The 20,113-nt window shown below is 43.3% G+C and overlaps 1 protein-coding gene across 7 annotated transcripts in view; it reads right to left on the bottom strand.

Annotated features, from left to right (window-relative positions):
* Positions 1-20,113, bottom strand: part of LOC127582375 (lysine-specific demethylase 4B-like) — a 252,246-nt gene that overhangs the window by 178,887 nt on the left and 53,246 nt on the right. For 6 of the 7 annotated variants that reach the window (XM_052037556.1, XM_052037555.1, XM_052037552.1 and 3 more), the window contains 4 exons: positions 11,176-11,330; positions 8,096-8,271; positions 4,164-4,278; positions 1,277-1,470 (listed from right to left, as the gene is read on the bottom strand). In XM_052037556.1, the coding sequence (XP_051893516.1) occupies positions 1,277-1,470; positions 4,164-4,278; positions 8,096-8,271; positions 11,176-11,316 (626 nt within the window). In that variant the 5' untranslated portion in view covers positions 11,317-11,330. Of the gene's footprint in view, positions 1-1,276; positions 1,471-4,163; positions 4,279-8,095; positions 8,272-11,175; positions 11,331-12,897; positions 13,001-20,113 lie in introns of those variants that run through there. The other variant, XM_052037557.1, reaches the window with a different exon arrangement.

Below are 20,113 nucleotides of genomic sequence, written 5' to 3'. Positions count from 1 at the left end.
ATTTCACTATGCAATTCTGGAGGTGTTCCAGACCTTTGCTCCAATGGACCCCTGCCTTCTGCCTGGCCAATAGTATCACCACTATTCCTCCTTCAGGTGTGGAGTTGGAGATCAGAGGCTACACGAGGATCAGGTTAACTCTGCGGTGAGTTTGCGGGGTAAGAGAGCATCAAAACGTCTGCTAGCAATGTGCTTCACAGAAAGTAACATTCCCCAGAAGTTGGGCCATGTCTGCACTCTGCAGGTTTTCTGCACTCTGCAGGTTTTCTACACTCAGTTTGACTTGCCATTATATGCACATCTGACATTTCTAACATCAACCCCCTCACCAGGGCTTCAGGAATTCTGAAGAAAGCCCTTTCAGGAAATCTTGCCTTTTCTTTCTCGCTGCTAATGTGTATTATCCCATTTTATGTTTCCTTTTACTGATCAGATTCATAACTATGCCTAAGGGATTGGGTTTCCTCCTCTTTACAAGGCATAGTGAACGGAGGTCAAGAGCAATCACCATAAACTTCCACTGTTTGCATCTCCCAGATCACTACCCGCCACGAGTTGATCCACGTCATTGGTGGCATCAACACCGAATATACTGAAATCATTCATATACTTTATAGCAGCCAGCAGAGGAGAATCCATCTCAGCCCAAAGGTGCTTCTGAGATCGCAGCCCTTGGGCTGGAAGAACTATGGCCAGTAAAGAACAATCCTCCACATTCTTGAGATTTTCCCTCATTCATATACTTGTGGTCATTCAGAAAACCACAGGTCAAACAGGCCTCATTCCGCACATTCAGGTTCCCATCTACTAAACCTGCTTACAGTATAGCGATGTCCCTACTAGGAGAGACAGTCTAATACAGTGGTTACAACTTAATGCAAAACAATGCAACCCCTATTCTGGCAAAACACAATTATTCCCATATCAAAAAGTCCACCTTTAGTTTATTGGTGCTGCCTCGAACTCGAGAGGTACCAGAAAGTCACAAGTCCCCCATACGTATCATGGAAACCTCCTACAGGGTCAAACACTAATCCCCTTGTGGCTGATGCACAGCAGGGAGTGCAGGCTTGGCAGAAACCTATACACCTTGAAGTAGGCAATGAGATGGTCAACACTGATGAACTGTGTATTCCCCAACATGTGGCAAAATGCCAATAACCTCAAATACATCAAAGTACAATTGTTAAACATTTGCAGTTAATGGAGTAATGGCGGGTGGTGGTGAAAGAATGAGTTTATCAATTCAACTTATCCATGCAAACTCCAAACTTACCAAGATTTGGGTTCTCCAAAGTGCAAATAGTTAATGCTGTAGAGATCCATATCTTCAGTGTGCCAGGCAAACGTGGTTTTCCACATTCCGAAGTACAGGTATGGAGTATTGACACCTTCAATCACAATTCCACACTCCTGCTCCACCATGTCCAGCAGGGTGTTCAGATTTCCGATATTCCACTCCTCGATATTCTATAACAAATGGTGGCAGTGAAAAGGTTACAATTAAGGACGTCAGATGTCTCTCATTACTTACATAATGATGCGTATTGGAATCTACACAGTACAGTGTACAAACACATACATAAACTTAGCTAACCCAACATCAGGGCACTGCTATGTATGCAGCCATGATCCAGCTTAACAATATCATTAATTCATGTCAAATAATTGGCTTAAAAAAATACAGATGACTAAAACAAGTTAAAGCAACAATTAAAACTGATTATTCACATCATATTTTAAAACAGCAAATTTATGACCTATTTAGTTCAGGGAAAGTACGGCTGTAATGGCATCTGCAGTGTAGATCTTTATGGTGTCCACATCTCTTAAGGATAAAAAATAATTTAAACCTTCCTGAAAGGATGGCCATGAATTAATTAGAAGGTACGTCAATCTTAACAGCACACCATCTGCTATTCTGCCGAGAAACACAAGGGAATCCAAATCTATATTAATGCAACTGCAACAAGATTCACCACAGTAAATCCTCTCACTCCAGTACATTTAAATAATGACAAATACGATTGACATTTTGACCCGATTCAAAAAACAATAACCTGAAATTTAAAAGGACCAATATTATCTCACAGAAAAAATTTAGACTTCATCTACAAAAATTTCCAAAAATGAAAGATTTATCAGCATAGGTACACAACCAGCTGGTAATTTCCTTTTTATCAGTGTACTTTCAGCTTTAGCAGAATTCAGGGATGTTTAAGACATACTTGGTCACTTATCACATGTAAATCTACACTGATTTGTCTACTCATTACAGTAGAAAGCTTTCAACTGGACTCGGTGTCACCAACATAGAAAGGGACAAATCAACCAAGTCCCTACTCACAATTACTATTCATAATCCAACAGATAAACTGGATACCTGTAAATACTGGTGAGGATAAAAATCAAGCTTGAAAAAAAAAATTACCACATCTGTCTTAAACAGGCAATCCCTTATTCTTAAAAAGTTATCCCTGATTCTAAACTTCGACGAGAGGAAACATCCTCTGGTCAAGATTCCTCAAGATCTCACTTTTCTAAGCCCAAATGGACACCAGCCTAACCTGTTCCACCTTTTCTCATCAGAGAACCCATCCACTTCCGACGTTGGTCTCGTAAACCTTCTAGTAAACTGCTTCCCTTTAAAGGGCATGGCTGAGAAACTGGGGTATGAGAATCAAAGTCGAGTTTATTGTCATGTGCACAGGTGCAATGAAAATACTTACTTGCAGCAGCATCAGATGCACATAGCATTGGAAACCCAACATTCACAAGAAAGACATAAATTATACAGGAAAGAACACAACTAGAACAAAAGAAGTCCATTGTAATGTAAAGTGTCATGGTGCAAAACTGCAATATTTCATTTACACTGTTAAGTGTAAACTGGATTTATTTTTCCCAATTACATTTAAGGTTTGCCCAGAACATTTAGCTGATATTTGAGGTACACAACCTTCACAAAATTTACTTCACCCCTCCTCCAGGGTCCCAAACACTATCAAGACCCCTTTCCTTCCCAGCATCTCACTTAGCCAGAGGCGTCCCATTACTCAGCGGTCCTGTGGTGGAGGCAAATCCCGGCAGAGAGGGTCACTGAATGGTCAGGGTTTCCCGCCAGCAGATTCTAAGTCCCAGTGGTGTGACAAGGGACTGGTCCTGCTGATCAACAGGCAGTCAGAAGGCGGCCGACTCAACAATTCCACAACAGCCGAGTTGGCAGGTCGGATGATCTGGCTCACTGTAGGTCTTACACTTTTTGGGTTTTTGTAAACTTGACACTATTTTCCTTTACAATTTGACAACGCAATTCCTGCCGGCATTTTGCAGATCCCTTATGACTGCAGCTGACACTACAAGTCAGAGATTCAAGGAGCTGATAACATTTGTTCATTCACACAATGCTTAACAAATGTCAGATCAAGTAATAGCAATCCCTCCATTCATTATATTTTGATTTTTGTTTGCTTCCCATATTTTGTATAGAGGACAGTAAAGTCTAGGTGCGGCCACAAGTAACGTAGGTGGCTGTGGATTAGCTTGCACTGCTTTTCTGAACTTGTTTTCTTCTGAAACACTATTCAGAATCGAAGTGTTCACTGAATTCAGGGAAAAGTTGCAAGGTACAAATCCAAGTCATGATTCACAAAAGGCACAAACCCTTCTTTCAGGAAAGGGAAACACAATAATGGCCCCAATAGCAGAAAGGAAACGAAGCCCCAAGTAAGGCACTTCAATGGCATCACAGGTCACAACTTGCCATATGTGGGCTAAATAGGGCAGGCACGGTAGTGTAGCAGTTAGCGTAACACTATTACAGCGCCAGCGACCTGGATTCAATTCTGGCCGCTGTCTGTAAGGAGTTTGTACATTCTCCCTGTGTCTGCGTGGGTTTCCTCTGGGTGCTCCGGTTTCCTCCCACATTCTAAAGACGTACGGGTTAGGAAGTTGTGGGCATGCTATGTTGGTGCCAGAAGCGTGGCGACACTTGCGGGCTGCCCCCAGAACGCTCTACGCAAAAGGTGCATTTCACTATGTGTTTCGATGTACATGTGACTAATAAAGAGATCTTATCTTATAAAAAATTCACAGGAAAACTACTGAAGATTTTTTTTTAAACAAAGATTCATGCTCTTCTTCAAAAGTGCATCACTACTTACATTGTCATACAGAGAACCACTGATATCGGCTCCGTAGATGGGAGAAACAAAGGTCAGATTCTTCCAGTATTTGCGTTCAAGATCATCAAAATCTATATGACGTGGTGTACAATACCTGAAAGAGAAGAATTAAACATTTATTTTATATTGTTTTCTTCCCAGAAATGTGTTGCTCTGTTTTTAAATAGAGATTGTCTATCATTTTTAAAAATGGATAAATCCACAGACCCGGAGAAAATGTATCCCAGGCTCTTAAAATAAGGGATGAAAGAGTGCAGACTTGATCAATTTCCAATCCTCTAACCATAGGTGTGCTGTCAGAGGTCTGGAAGATTGCTAACGTGTGGTACTGTTATCTTAATACAAAAACTGAAAAGGTTAGTGTGAATGACTAGGGACTGGTGGGCAAATTATTGAACAGGAACAGTGTAAATCAGCATTTAAACAACACAGGTTTATCAAGAGCAGTCACCATGGATTTGTTAGGCAAAGGTCACGTCTAATGGTTGAACAAAAGGAATTACCAGGGACGGGCACCCCGGGTGGCACTTTAGCTGAGCATGGACTTCAGCGATCCGCCACTTAAATCAGGAAAGTAAAAGCCCACAGGATCTCAGAGAAAGTGACAGGCTGAGGGTAGTGGCCAAGGTTGGCACAAAAAGTAGGAAAAGAAATTCAGTCTTGAGTGCGAGATAATACATCATTTAGGATGCACAAATAAGGGAATATATGATAAATGATAAGATTCCGGGAAATAGAGGAACACAGTGATTTTGCCAAAAGATCACTGAAGGTACCAAGTGCAGGATACTTGTCTCATCGGCCAATACCAGGCACAGAATACCAGAGCAGGGAAATCAGGCTAGAACTGTACAAAATGTAGTTTGCCACAGCCACAGCCAGAGCCAGAGCCATAGTACTGTCTACAGTCTCGTCACCACAATGCACGTATAGATTGATACAGTTCTCGAGAAGGGGCAGAGGGGATTTACAAAGACACCGAGCAACAGGGAGGGTACAGAGGGACTTAAAAGGGCACTGGGCATTAAAAAGGGTGTGAAAAGGATTTACAAGGACACTTGAGCTCGACGGAGAATTCAGAGGGGAGTTGCAATCTAGCTTCCAGGGCTGGATAATTATGGTTACAAAAGGAGATGGGTTAGGCTGAAGTTATCTTCCCTGAGAAAAAGAGACAGAGGGAATTTAATTGAGGTGAACATTCGTAAATTTGCAGAATAATTTGGGAACGGAGTTTTGGGGAAAAAAATTTTCTTTACTCCGAGTAGGGGGTTAAAAACTCAGTCCCTGAATGAGTGGTTGAGGCAGACACCCTCATCACATTTAAACTGTATCTGCGAGCTTTTAAAGAACTGCAGCCTACTAGATACCGAACCAAAAGCTGGGAAGTTGGAGTAACTTAAACATGTTCTAACTTAGGGAATAATCTAACCACGCTGGCCAAGTGACCTTTTACTGATGCAACTATCTACGATTCCATGAAGTTCTGAAGAAATCACAGGAGAAGATGATTATTAATGAATTACAACAGGCACAATACTTTTGAACAACCCAGCAAACATTAGTATCTTATAAATGACTCTATACATTCAGAATCATTGAAATTATTCCACTGACCCTCTCACGCCTGTGCCGGGAGAGCTCTAAACTGTAATTATCTACCCTAACTTCTTTCCTAGTCCTTCACAGTATTCCGTTGCCCTTGTGACAAGATGGAATTGCAAAGTCTCCCTTTGTTGTTACGCCTCTTCTGTGCCCCCATTTCCACCCACAACAAAGAAGTGCAAACATTGGCATAGTTGGCACACAACTAGGTTCACTATTCGCATCAGATTGAGTACCATCAGCTCCAGTTCTACCAGACTTGGATTCCTTTGTTGCAAAGGAATAGAAAATGTCTATTCAGCTGCATAAATGGACGTTACAGAGTACATAAAAAACAGATCTTTCCAATAATCTGATAAACAATCAGACAATTTCACCATCACATTTCAGAGTGAGAGATTTGAAAGTCAAAAAAACATGTTAAGCTGGATCTTCCCTTTCTAAGATCACAACATGAAGCTACTGAATGTAAAATTACACATCATATTATAACATAACAATCACAAAAAGTTCACCATACATAAAGGCCATTTGGCCCATCACATTTACATCAGCGGAGGAAGGGCTCCCCAACATTCCAACATAAGGTCCACAGCTCTGCAGCTCTTCAAGTACACATGCACTGACAGGAGTTTCCACCTCTAGAGTTCCAGAGTCCAATCAGCCCCTGGATGATGGGAGGAATGGTACTGCAGGAGGCGAATACTGATGTAGATGTAGAACTGTTGTAAGCTCAGTTCTCTGCAGTAACAACAGCCCACTGGCCCAATAGAACAACTATACAGTATCAGCAGACCACCATGAGCACCAAGCACTCTCTCAAATTCTGATGTCAATACTTACTGCTGGGTCACTGGCTGTGGACTGAAGCAGCACATCAAATTTAAATACTTAATCTGTGCAGATACTCAGTACTGACAGAGTGATTTATCAAGTTAAAATACTTCGGATAGGACGTTAAATTTATGGTCCCATCTCCCTACTCAGCTGAACATGCCATTCCATGGTCCTAACCTGAAAATCAATGTCGCTCACCAATCAGATCACCTTGTTTGCAGGGCACCAATACCACAGAGCTGAGTCTTGCAGAACACTATCTGTGCCCAATGATTAATTTGGGCAATATCCCACAAGCTTCCTCTAAAACTTCTTCACAATTTATAGTACATACTGAACAGCCCAGGTTATCAGGAGGCTTGAATTTCCACTTCAATCATGAAGGAACTTTGCCCAATGAAACTCAAAAGCTCTGGTAAAATCTATAAAATGCAGCATCTTATCCAGTTAATAACCACATAAAAATAATAAATATTAGGTTATTAAATTTCACAATCATTTTTAACCTTGTGATCCTAGTTTCTGCACTGCACACCAATTTCTCCCAGAACACTGGCACACTTTCCATGCATTCTATTAAATATTTTTAGTTTACTCTTCTCTAGTGCTCTTTTCTCACCAGTACTGTTCTTGCATTTTTGGCAAATTCCTGTGCCAACTTCAAACAAGAGTGCATCTCTCACAACATTTTCATTAACCTTGTAAAGAAGTTAGTGCAATGCTTCTTCAGGAATTGAATTTTTCAGTTTTAACCAATAAATAATACTTGAAAAAACCCTGTAAACCTATCTCTTGAAAAATCTTGAAAAATAAAACCTTGTGTCACCAATGTGAATCATGCAGAAACTGCACTCTCTTTCATTTTACTTTAAGAATGTCAAACATGGCTTTCAATGCATGCACGTGGTAGTGGGATGTGCAGGTCAGTGTTGTGGCAGTGGTGAAAAACTTTCAGTATATGTGCTGGCGTGTTTTTGTGATCACACAAAAGAAAATGGAGATTGTGTTGAACAACCAAGGTGAAGCCTGAACTAATCTATGGTTGTTATTACCATCTAGACGCACTTTTATAGAGATTGGAAATTGATGAATCACAAGTGTTTTTGAAAATGCCTGATTTTTCCAAACACTAACAAAAATTACTTTACTGTACAAGGATCCCAAAAGTTCAAGTGCTACTTTTGTTTGTTGGACATACACTTACTTCATACTTTGCATGAGCATTTCAGACAATCCATTAGCTGATATTTCAGCAATACTGCCCTTAGTTCAGTCAATTTAGTTCAGGCTATACAAATAACACTGCCTTTTCAAAACCACTACACCAGTCTTGGATTCCGTACCTTACACCGACCACAACTACTTGGATTTAATTGCTTAACTGTAGAAATGAGATCTCAATTCGAGTCTACTTCTCACAGACTTTTCGCAACATAAATTTGAAAGCAAACCAAAAAGAAAGGCCTCCATACTTCTCACTGTTGGCCAGTTTCCTGTACTCCCCGACAGTCATCGATTTCTTCTGAATGTTGTACTGCGTGAAAAGCCCTGACTGGCCAGTCACCACCTGTTGAATTGGAGCTGGGATAGTCATATCATCTATTTCGTCATATGACTTCCGTGGTTTCCACTCCTTCGGTGGAATGACCTGAAAAGGACAGCACATACATCAATTAAAACATCAGCAGTTATTTCCAGGATATGCATCAATGATCGTGCAGCAAGATCTCCAGTTGGAGGCTATATGTACAAAGGGTACGTGATTGCACTTGAGAAACTGCCTGTGCCCTGGGAAAAATATAACACTATTCGGAGTTATGCACATATTTACTGCAATTTTACAGCACTGATTTATTCTGTGCAAACATCATAGGGGCTAATCCACAAACACCACTGGCAAGCAATTCAACTTTTCATACCATTTGTATTTGCTTTTCATCACGAAAATCATAATATTTGGGTTCATCTCTTTGCAGATCAATATAAAGGCACAGAGTATAACAGTAAAGTAATGCAATCTGTTTTCTTTTGTGTGCAGAGAAATTTCTGACATCTTGTAATGACGTCGCCACCAGGTGGCGGCAGTGACACGCCGTCGCCACCAGGTGGCGGCAGTGACACGCCGTCGCCACCAGGTGGCGGCAGTGACACGCCGTCGCCACCAGGTGGCGGCAGTGACACGCCGTCGCCACCAGGTGGCGGCAGTGACACGCCGTCGCCACCAGGTGGCGGCAGTGACACGCCGTCGCCACCAGGTGGCGGCAGTGACACGCCGTCGCCACCAGGTGGCGGCAGTGACACGCCGTCGCCACCAGGTGGCGGCAGTGACACGCCGTCGCCACCAGGTGGCGGCAGTGACACGCCGTCGCCACCAGGTGGCGGCAGTGACACGCCGTCGCCACCAGGTGGCGGCAGTGACACGCCGTCGCCACCAGGTGGCGGCAGTGACACGCCGTCGCCACCAGGTGGGGGCAGTGACACGCCGTCGCCACCAGGTGGGGGCAGTGACACGCCGTCGCCACCAGGTGGGGGCAGTGACACGCCGTCGCCACCAGGTGGGGGCAGTGACACGCCGTCGCCACCAGGTGGGGGCAGTGACACGCCGTCGCCACCAGGTGGGGGCAGTGACACGCCGTCGCCACCAGGTGGGGGCAGTGACACGCCGTCGCCACCAGGTGGGGGCAGTGACACGCCGTCGCCACCAGGTGGGGGCAGTGACACGCCGTCGCCACCAGGTGGGGGCAGTGACACGCTGTCAAGAGGGGATTCGCAGTGTTGCTTCTTACAAGGAACCTTCACTTTAAAAATCGGATGTGTCAGCACAGAATGGTACACAAAGAGGGCAGCGACGCAATATCTATGCATGATTCCTTGTCAGCCGGGGGCACAAACTGGTTTGGAGGACACGTCCATTTAACCCAAAATTTCTGAATAGACTTTAAGAGCACTTTTCAGCCCTTCAATGTATTCAATGGAATCATACCTCATCCAAAATTCCTCAAGTACATTTTCCTGCCTTTCCCCGCAACCCTCATTGCCTTACTGATTAAAAATCCATCAAGCTCAGCTTTACAGTTTCACAAGGACTCTACCCCACAGCTTTCTGTAGCAAGGAATTCCAAAGACACAACCCCAGAGAAACACTCCCTCTTCTCAGTTAAACAGGCGCCAACTTATTCTGAGACCATATCCCCTGGTTCTGAACTCTCCCATTACAGAAGGCATCCTGCCAAACTCCCTAAGAATCATCTGTTTCAATAAGATCAACTCTCATTCTTCTACATTTCAATGAGTAAGGTACAACCTTTCCTCGTTTGACAATCCTTCCATAGCTGATAAAATTCTAGTGAACCTTCTCTGAACCACTCCCAATGAAATAATCTCTAGAATAGGGGCACCAAAATTGTTCACAGTACGCTAGCTGTGATCTCAGTAGCACCTTGAACAGTCACAGTAAAGTTCGAATCTGGAATGCACTGAATGGGCGGTGAAAGCAGAGACCCTCAGAGCATTTAAGCAGCATCTAGATGAGCATGTGAATCACCAGTCATTGAAGGCTGTGGACCAAGTGCTGGTTAATAGAATTAGTACAGATGGATACTCGATGGCTGGCATGGACATCGTGGGCTGAAGCATCTGTTTCTGCGCTGTATGACTCTATGACTTTCCTTCTTTTATGCTCCGAATCCCCTGAACCAACATCAAGTCTTTCTTACCACCTGCTGCAGAAGGGTTGGGGCAGAGGCCCTGAGCCAACTTTTTCAAATCCTGATGCTTTAAGCAACAGATTATTTTTCCATTTGTCCATCATTTCTACAAAATAACCAATTACAAGACTATCTAAGTTTCATGCAAGTTTTTGTTACTATGGGGACAGTTACAAAATAAGAAGCCTGGAGCCATTAAGGGGTCAGTAATATGAAAATAAACCATGTTACTGGAGGCACACAAAACAAACTTTAAACAGAGACATCAGATGGTAGAATAAATTACTACAACTTCTATTTACGTAGCATTGCTAAACAACAAACATCTCAAGGTGTTTCACAGATGAGGTAGCGAACAAGTAAAACACAGAGTCATAGGTAGGGACATGAGAGCATATAGCCAGAACCTTGGTCAAAGGGGCAGGTTTTCAGGACAGCCTTAACAGAGAGAGGGGAGAGAGGTTGAAAGAGGGAAATCAGGAATTTAAGGCCTTGATAGCTGAAGACACGGGTGCTCTGTGGATAAATCTGGGGCTGATCAAGTGGACAGGAAATATCTCGGATGATTATAGGACCTAGTGATAGGGATGGCTGAAGCGTTGAAGGAGTTTAGAATCAAGACAAAAATAAAAGTAGAAAATTCCACTGAAATTTACTTAAAACCACCACCATCAAGCAGTCATTTTATCGTGCTAACTCCACATTCCAATAACAGGCGGCGCGGCAGGAAAGGGTAGGCACCTCTGTTACACAACATTGCTCAACAGTTTGATTGATAACATTAAAATAACCAGCTACCAAGTATAGATCACACAATCCCAACAACTTGACTGATGATGTGTTACCTTTGCCAGTCCTGCCCGGTGGGCTCCCTGAGATTCAATGTAAGCAATATACTTCCCAAAGTCTTTGAACTCTTCCATAGTTGGATGAAAGGTCATGATCTTGCAGTGTGGATTGGGAGGACCTGGATTTTCTGATGCCATGTTTATGCAAATTCCTATTTTAAAAAAAAGCCAAAGTAATTAAAAGTTGCATAAATTGAGTACAAAGAAAACACAATTATGACAATTAAGACCAAGGCAGAAAGATGCATCAGCAGGTACATCACTGACCACTCAGCCTCTGACAGACACAACCAGCACAGACACAATGGGCTAAAGGACCTCCCTCTGTACTGTAATGATTCTGCTTGTTACAGGTCGAGCTAGCAACAAGGCAATACAAGCATTACAGTATTTTCATTTAACCCAGAAACAACAGCCAAGTTCAGCCTTTAGATTACAGGCACAATCGGCTTCAAAACAAAAGTTATTTGATGTAATATCCTGTGCACAGAATGTATCCTGTCTCTGGAAAGAGGAACTTAGACTCAACAGTTCACAAGATGGACTCTTGACTTCACAATCTACCTCATTACGACCTTGCAACTTATTGTCTGCCTACACTGCACTTTCTCTGTACCTGTGACACTTTACTCTGCATTCTGTATTGTTTTATCTTGTACTACCTTAATGCACTGTGTAATGAATTGACCTGTACAATCAGTATGCAAGACAAGTTTCTCCACTGCACCTCAGGACAAGTGACAATAATAAACCCGATTCCAGTTCATGCTGTGCAGCTGCTGCCCCCATTAGAAAGCCCTCCAAACCAACGACGGAACGTTGTTTACTGTGAGAGGAAAATAAGATCAGACTTAAACCAACCCAACTCTTAAGAGGATGTGCATGTACATGGAATGTTGAACGTGCCAAGAGAATAAATGTCACTGCCCCCTGGGGAAAGAGAAACCGGTCACTAAGACCCACGAATACGGCTCATCCTGCTTTCTCCCGTCTATTTCTGTTTAAATTATATAACAAAATCAAGCAATTCTTGAGTAAAGCAGTGTGGTCTAGTTGAATTTTTGAGCAAGTCTCGTCATTAACCCGGTGAGCCTCATTTTCAAATGGTTAACATTACAAGGATATTTTTCATTACACATAAATACAACCTGACAGGAGTCTGGTGACTGGATGGGCTACACCACATACAGCTGAATCTCAGGGTCTAAATCCTGGAGCTCCCTGTCTCACAGAACTGCAGAAATATCTTCCCCACGGCGGCAGCTCACCACTACCGTCCTGAAGACAACAACTGCTGCCTTTGCTGGAGAAGTTGCCCACATCCCTCCCAAACACCACCCATGGCCTCTCGAGAACAGTAAGAATTCTCGACGATGCGCTGATTCAAATAAAAGGAACTGTCTGGCAAATTTCAGAAAAGATTGCCACATCACCTCTCTGACATTCTTGATAAACAACTACTGTCGGAGTCACAGACACTGCCCTTTGATGGGTGATAAACCACACTTTCACTGTGTGCAAGAGTTGTAAGGCAAACAATTATTCTAATCTTCTACTTCAATCCAACAGAACAGACTGGGGTTAAGCAGGGCCATTTTTTTTCTGAACAACATATTTTTGAAACTGCCTACTTCAAATCGTAAATGTTAAGCAGAAAGCAAAGTCTCCCAGAACAGCAAAGTTACCAACAGCAACATCACACGCATGAGGAACAGTTACCTGGGTTAAGTCAGTGCTCCACCATGTCTGGCTTGAGGGCCACGTCTGGTGCAGAACGTTTCCATCCAGCCAGTCTCAGTAAGTGAGGAGCCACCCATGCTCACACTTCCCCTACTCACCAGCTCTGCTCTCCTAACACTGACCAATCCCAGCAGAGGGCTGCACCTTCCTGCTCTAACTGTCGAGCGAGATGTCCCTTGATGGCCAGTAAAGGCACATCCCATGGAGCGAAGCCAAATTCAGAGCGTGAAACATCTGTGAACGTCTCTGACGTTAGATATTCAAAAACTAAAATAAATATATGATATAAAAGATAAAATATTGGAAATGTAATTAAAATTACAAAAAACAGGGGCATTTAAATATTTAAGTTAATTAATTCAAAAGTGGAGATTATCCTAAACTTAACTTTCCTTCCTCACAACAGCAATACTCTACTGAAACGGAGTCACTGAACCCGAGCCAGGTCTGAACTGCTGCAGTTCCAGGGCCCAGAAACAGATGAAATCTGAAGTTGGTGCTCCATGCTGGACTCAGAGGTTGGAGAGTCACGGTGACCTGCAAGGAATTCGTCACTCCAGTGTGACTGTCAGAAGCGATTAGCACAAGACTGTGTGTCACTGGGCCAGGTACTGGGAGCTAAGAACCCAACCATATCTCAGCATTAACTGCTGCCCTCAAAAGCTTTGAGAGGGTTTCAGAGATGGTAGTGGGGCAAGGTGAAGAAAAACATTATTACCTACCAATTAGTTCCACCGGAGATTATCCATTTTTGGTGGGGATGGGGGTAGAAGGGAACAAAGCAAACCTGGGAAGTGGTTCACCTGCATCTTTCAATAGCTGGTTTCAAAGGGTGTTCAAAGGGACAGGGGACAAAGAGAAGAGGGTCTTCATTTACCCAAAATCAACAAGAATGAGGAATTTCAAGTACAAGCTCCAACCAACAGAAACCACGTTTGCAATGCTTTGACCTTGGAGAAGTTGACAAGCTCTATCTATTCCTTTAAGACAAACAAAGCTCCAGGAAGCAAAGACTTACTGGCTGCATTGTGCTTGGCTCTGTGGGACTGGATGAGCCCAGACCCGCTGTGGAGTCACAAAACACGGAAATAGGCCATTTGGCCCACCAGGTCCATGTTGACCGGGGGCACACACCTGTATTAATCCCATCTTCCAGCACTTGGTGCGTAGCCTTCAATGCCCAGGTAATTCAAGTGCTCACCTGGACTCTTCTTAAATGTTGTCAGCAACTCTGCTTCCGTCACTCTCTCCAGCAAGGCATTCTGGATACTCGCCACTCTCTGGGTGAAAGGGGTCCCCCTCAAAATCACTTACTCCTTAGCGGAACTCACGTCGTCTAGTTTTATTCACCTCTGATAAGTGTAGAGTGCTATGCTTCTAGCTGGCGGCAAGTCAAACTCCATGAGGAAGGATACAATCACCCTCATCCACAAGCAGGAGAAGGAGAGGGAGGAGACCCGAAAGTGGTGATCCATCGCGCTGTTGAATGTAAGTTACAAGATTCTGACCAAGGCCATCGCCAATCACATCTGCTCTAGGGCAGGTATTCCACTCACACCAGATCCGGCAAGAATCTCCGACAAGAATCTCTGACAGTCTTGCACTACTTAAGACGGGGGGGGTGGGGGACACTAGTCTGGTCAACCTGGACCAGGAGTCAGTCTTTGACAGAGCACTGCACATGTACATCATGATGTGCTCTTCAAAATAGGATCTAGGGAGGGAATTCTGGAATTGGATAGAACTCTTCTCCACAGACATCAGTACCATAGCCCAAATTCATGGGTGGGAAATGGAGAGCTTGTCTGGAGTCAGGCAAGGGTGTCCCTGCCCCATCTTGTCTGCGTATTGCATTAAACCTTTTTCCAAGTCTATCAGGAGGGTCACAGGTACACGAGGAGCTAGGGATCAGAAAGGAGGGTGGGCTCAGAAGCTGGAGAGCAGTGCTTAGGTTTGGACAGTGAAATGCAGAAAGGGAGGCAGTGAGCAAGGGTTCCTGTGCCCGAGCCTGTGTGCACGTGAACAAGCAAACTTAAGTACATGCCCACCATTGTATTACCATCAAAACTCAGGGAGCAGAGCCCAGTTGCCACTGGCTCAAAACCTTGCCCTTGGAAGCCCATGGTATAGGTGGTGTGCAGAGGCCATCCCAGGTGAAGAGAAACCACACAGGCAATTTCCCCTCCACAACATGAAGTTGGAAACCTAGAATATGAAGACCTTTAAGGACAATCCCTCTAGCATCAGACCTGACCACTCTGCTGCTGTAGGCTGGAAACTCAGACACTTCAACACTGACATCGCTGCACTAAGACACAACATCAGGAGGTGGCCAGTTCACGTAACAATGTGATCGATTCACCACCTTCTGGAGAGGCAACCAGAAGAGAAAGGCCATCTTCAAGGAGTGAGCTTCACCATCAAGAGTGTACTAATCCAGTGTCTCAGAAACAAATCCACAATCCCATTGTTCACATCTGCAAATTGAAGTAATTACCAGGGGGCAGTAGAGATGCTGAAACTATGACCATCTTCAAGAAAGAAAACACAGCTGACTGTGGTAACTACAAAGTAACTACAAGGAAAGTCAGTGCCAGGGTCCTCCTCAACATCTCTTCCCAGTGGTTGAAGAGTCATTCTCCAAATCACAGAGTGGATTCCGTGCATCTCAAAGCACAAAGCCTTCACCACCAAGAAAGATGCAGGGAGCAATACCAGCCATGGAACAGAGCATTTCCTGACTTTCCTAAAGCTCAAAAGCTCCATCAATTGGAAGGAACTGTAGAACACCCTTCTCAAAGTTAGTTCCTCACAGAAAGTCACCACTATTTTATGAATGCTCCACGACAGCATTAAGCCAGGATAACCAAAAGGGTCCAGAACAGAACTGAGTTTAGTTAAGACTGGTGTCAAACGAGGCTGCGTCGTTTTTCTCAATCATTCTCACCACATTTTTGCACAAAATAATCCACAAAACTACTTGTGGGAGCGGAGCTCATCTTCAGAACTAATGGAAAACTGCTCAACTTACCGTGACTACATTCCAGAACCAAAACCACCCTAACCTCAGAACGCGAGCTAACATAAGCAGATGACGCTTGCATTTGCGCATGCTCAGAGGACGAGCTCCAAGCCATCGCTGGTTTGTTCACTGAACTGTACATGACGATGGGCCTTATACTCAACACCAAGATACATATCATTTACCAATCTAGCCCCATTGCACTGTGCAGCCCTGCGACAATAAAGGCTCAGAGAAAGATCCTGTAAAACACAGAGCACTTCCCACATCTGGGCTGCTACCTTTTGGTGCAGGGACCTATTGATGATGAAATCCACCACAGTTTTCAATGCACCAGACGAGCATACCTGAAGATCCGCAGACACGAGACGAGACTAGCAGTGATCCCTGCCCTCCTTTACCCTTCCAATGCAGACCATCTACAACGGGCACCTGAAGACACCAGAAAAATAACACCAATGTGTCTCCATAAAGTCCTCCAAATTCACTGGGAGGAAAAGGAACTATCATCAGTGTCCTGTCAGAGGGCAACATACATCAGTCAGATACATTAAACAAGCCACATCATTCCCAAGCCTGGCACCAGACTCCCGAAACAGACACTCTATGCTAAGCTCTGCCACGGGCAAAGATTAGCAAGCAGTGAGAGGACAATATCAAAGACATGTTCAATTCTTCCTTGAAGAAGTGCAACATCCCAACTGACTTCAGGGAGTTTCTGGGTCATTACTGCTCAAAATGGAAAATGAGCATTCGGGATGGCACTGAGAACCTCAAACCCACGCTTCAGGACTTCAGAGAAACCCTGTGTAAAGCAGTGGAAGGTATACACCATCTCACAAGCTGCCTGCCTGCCCTATCAGGAGCATCTTGCCCTACCTATGGGAGAACAGGCAGTACTCACTTTGGCCTCATCAGCTATTTCAAAACCTACAGAGGGGAAGCGAGCTATTCTTAAAGCCAAAAGACTGCCAACGGTGATGTTGTCCTTAACAAAAAAACGTTGTGTGTAACTGTAACATTAACAGATTCTAGCAACTTAAAACACTCTTTAAAAGAGTTATAAAAAGCTATCCAACCAAGCAACTTGTTTCAAACGAATCGTCAACTAAGCATTCGCAGCTTAAAAATAGACGCACTAAATTATCAACCGTGACAATTCCATACCACCAGTGGCAATAGTACAGTAACTATAAATGTAATCACTCACATCAGGGATAGTTAGGTATGTGGTTTACTGAAAATAGAAACACATTTCCAAATTAACATTTTGTATTAAAATATAAATTTAAAACAGGTGGGTTTAAGTTAATTTAAACTTTCACGATCCAGAAGAAATCTAGGACTAAAACCTCGAAAGATCAATTTGGAAAAAGTGATACAAGACAGACACAATTCACATGGAAAGGAGGAAAAAGCAGAAGAATCAATCAGGCCAGACTACCCGGCATCCACCTAGGCACCAGATTCACTCACAGCCTAGACAAACTTACAAATTACTCCTCACAAACATCTGGGGACTGGTGGCTAAATAGGGAAGTTGTCCAACAGACTAATCAAGCAATATCATGAGGTAGTTACACTGACAGAATTACACCATATAGACATTACTCTATCACAACCCCTTGATAAATTCTGTCCCACCATACAGGGAAGCACAATGGTGTACACGTCAGAGGGAGTAATCCTCAACACTGACTCCAAAGCTCATGAAGGTTTATGACATCAGGTCATGGGCAAAGAACCAACCATCATTCTCCCTCAGCTGATCAAACATGTTGAGCAACACTTGAAAGAAGCATTGAAAGTTACAAAGGCTCAGAATATTTCTAATAACACACTGACCAAACTGGCCAGTCCTAAAGGACAACAGTGCCAGGTTGGAGCTATGGCAGATGCTGAGTGAATCAACACAAGAGATAATGCTACTTGACCTCCCGCACCAATCTTCCTGTGGCTGACACAGCTCTGATAGCATTGGTAGAAACAATGACCACACGGTCCTCCTGGAAACAAAGTTCCATCTTCACACAAAGGACATCCACCATCTTCTCTGGCACTCATTAGGATAGTCTCAGAACAGATCTAACTCAAAGGGAGCCATCCACAAGGTGCCATCTACCATCAGCAGTATGTAGCATCTACAAACTACATTGCACTTATTCGCCTACTCTATCCTGACACCAGTTCCCAAATACACAACCTCTGCCATCAAAAGGGGCAAGAGCTTCAAGCACAAAGGAACACCATAACTCACAGGTGCCCTTCCAAGTCAAACAGTACCCTGACTTGTAAACACATTGCCAATGCTTTGTGTCATTCGAGCTGAAGCCTGGAACTCACTCCCCAACAGCAGTGAAGGACAGCAGTGGTTCAAGAAAGAGGCCAACACCACTTTCCTAAGAGCAACTGAGGGTAGGCAATAAATGCTGCTCTTGACTGCTATGCCTAGATCCCCAAAAATGAACAAAGTTTACATAGTATGCTGAGCTGTAGATGATGTAAATGAAGAAACACGTAAGCAAATTCAGGAAATGAGTAAAAACACAACAGCAATCATGGGTGCAGCAATTAGCACGCAGTTAAAGCCACCAATCTGATTATACTCCTTCCACAAACCTAAAATGTACTCTTTCCAGACAGCAGCACCTATGATGGCCATATGTATCATTTATTAAATGTATCCCAGCAGCTTGCCATGGTTTCTTTATCAGTACCTTCCAAACATACAACTTCTACCATTTAAGACAAGCAGTAAAGTGGGCTCTGCCATGAAGGGAGACAATAAAAGCATGAAGCATTTATTGGGCTGCTGGGGGGCAGTCACCCACAATTTCCCAGAAGAAAACTAAATCTATCTCCAGCAATCTATCAAAAATATAAAGTAGGCTTTCTCACTGGGAATCCATTAGAGGTTATCCATGATCAGTTTGAAAGTCCAAACTAAATTATTAGATTATTAAACTTAGATTTTTTACCTCACTTTTCCCCAGCTAGGAAGATAATAGGCTGCACTTCCAGGATCACAAAAACCGTGAATCTTTTACAGCAAGAGCACAAGCATTAGTCATAGTACAAACAATTGCTTTAGGAACACCAAATACAGCTCAAACTACCTACCACGTTTTTTTGTCTTTTTTTTAAAGTGCAAACCCATTTATCAGTAGGAGCAGGATCACGCTGACCTCTACACTCAGAATCCTCTGTAGTTACAATGCTATCCTTGCCAACTAGCCCACTTGTTCCCCAGGGTACCAGGGTTGTGACCAGTGCACTTCTAATCAACTGGTAAGTAAGGTATATAGTGTCGGGGAATATAATTTCCACTCTAAAAACCCAGGAGCATAAGTGAGCAGGGAGAAATATTGAATCCCAGAAGGAACTCAGTACAAAAGGCTTGTGGAGTCCTTACAATTTGCATGAATAACACTGAACAAAATAAAATTAAGCCAGAACCAGCCTCACCCATTCGGGGAAAGGAATTCTAAAAACTGGCAAGACAGTATTGTCTGCTAAATCCCAGGAGAGTCAAATAAGGCAAAATCAACAACATTCAAGGAAATATTAAATTTCAGGAGAAAGCTTCTATAATTACATCTAAATATTTCCTTTGGGATTCAAGTTGCTGGCAATTGGTTAGGCTACCACTTAAGTTTCTCTGAACATTTCATGGGAGAATTGCATTTTTCCAAACTGATTTCTATCTTTCTGATTACAAACTATCAACTTGCCAGTGCACTAAACTGATTTAGGAAAAGACTCTGAAAAACGAGGTAATGGAATAGATGACAACAAGTCAAGCTATTTGTAATACTGGCCAGCATACTTCACTAGTGTAATGTCACCTGCTATATCCACATTACTATCATGGTGACGGTCTATGGACAGAACCTGTCGAGAGATGTTTGAATACCTGCGCAATACAGGTGCTCCAATTGGCTTCTTTGAAAAGTGGCTACATTCAGCATTTTTGGCACTTTTATATTGGGAACCCTGCTGACTGTGTGTGACCTACATATTAGGAACGATAATGGTGAGCAACCCTTTGTAGGCAGCATAAAAACTAATGAATGAAAGCAGCTCAAAGATAATTAAAACCAAACAGCACTAGTTACGGTTGATACATTAACAAAGGACAACAGGTTTTAGACAAATTTTAATTTTCCATCTGTC

Source organism: Pristis pectinata, chromosome 24 (assembly GCF_009764475.1).
Source record: "Pristis pectinata isolate sPriPec2 chromosome 24, sPriPec2.1.pri, whole genome shotgun sequence".
NCBI classification, from domain to species: Eukaryota; Metazoa; Chordata; class Chondrichthyes; order Rhinopristiformes; family Pristidae; genus Pristis; species Pristis pectinata.
Note: the sequence above shows the minus strand (reverse complement) of the source record. Positions and strands in the feature narration are given on the sequence as shown.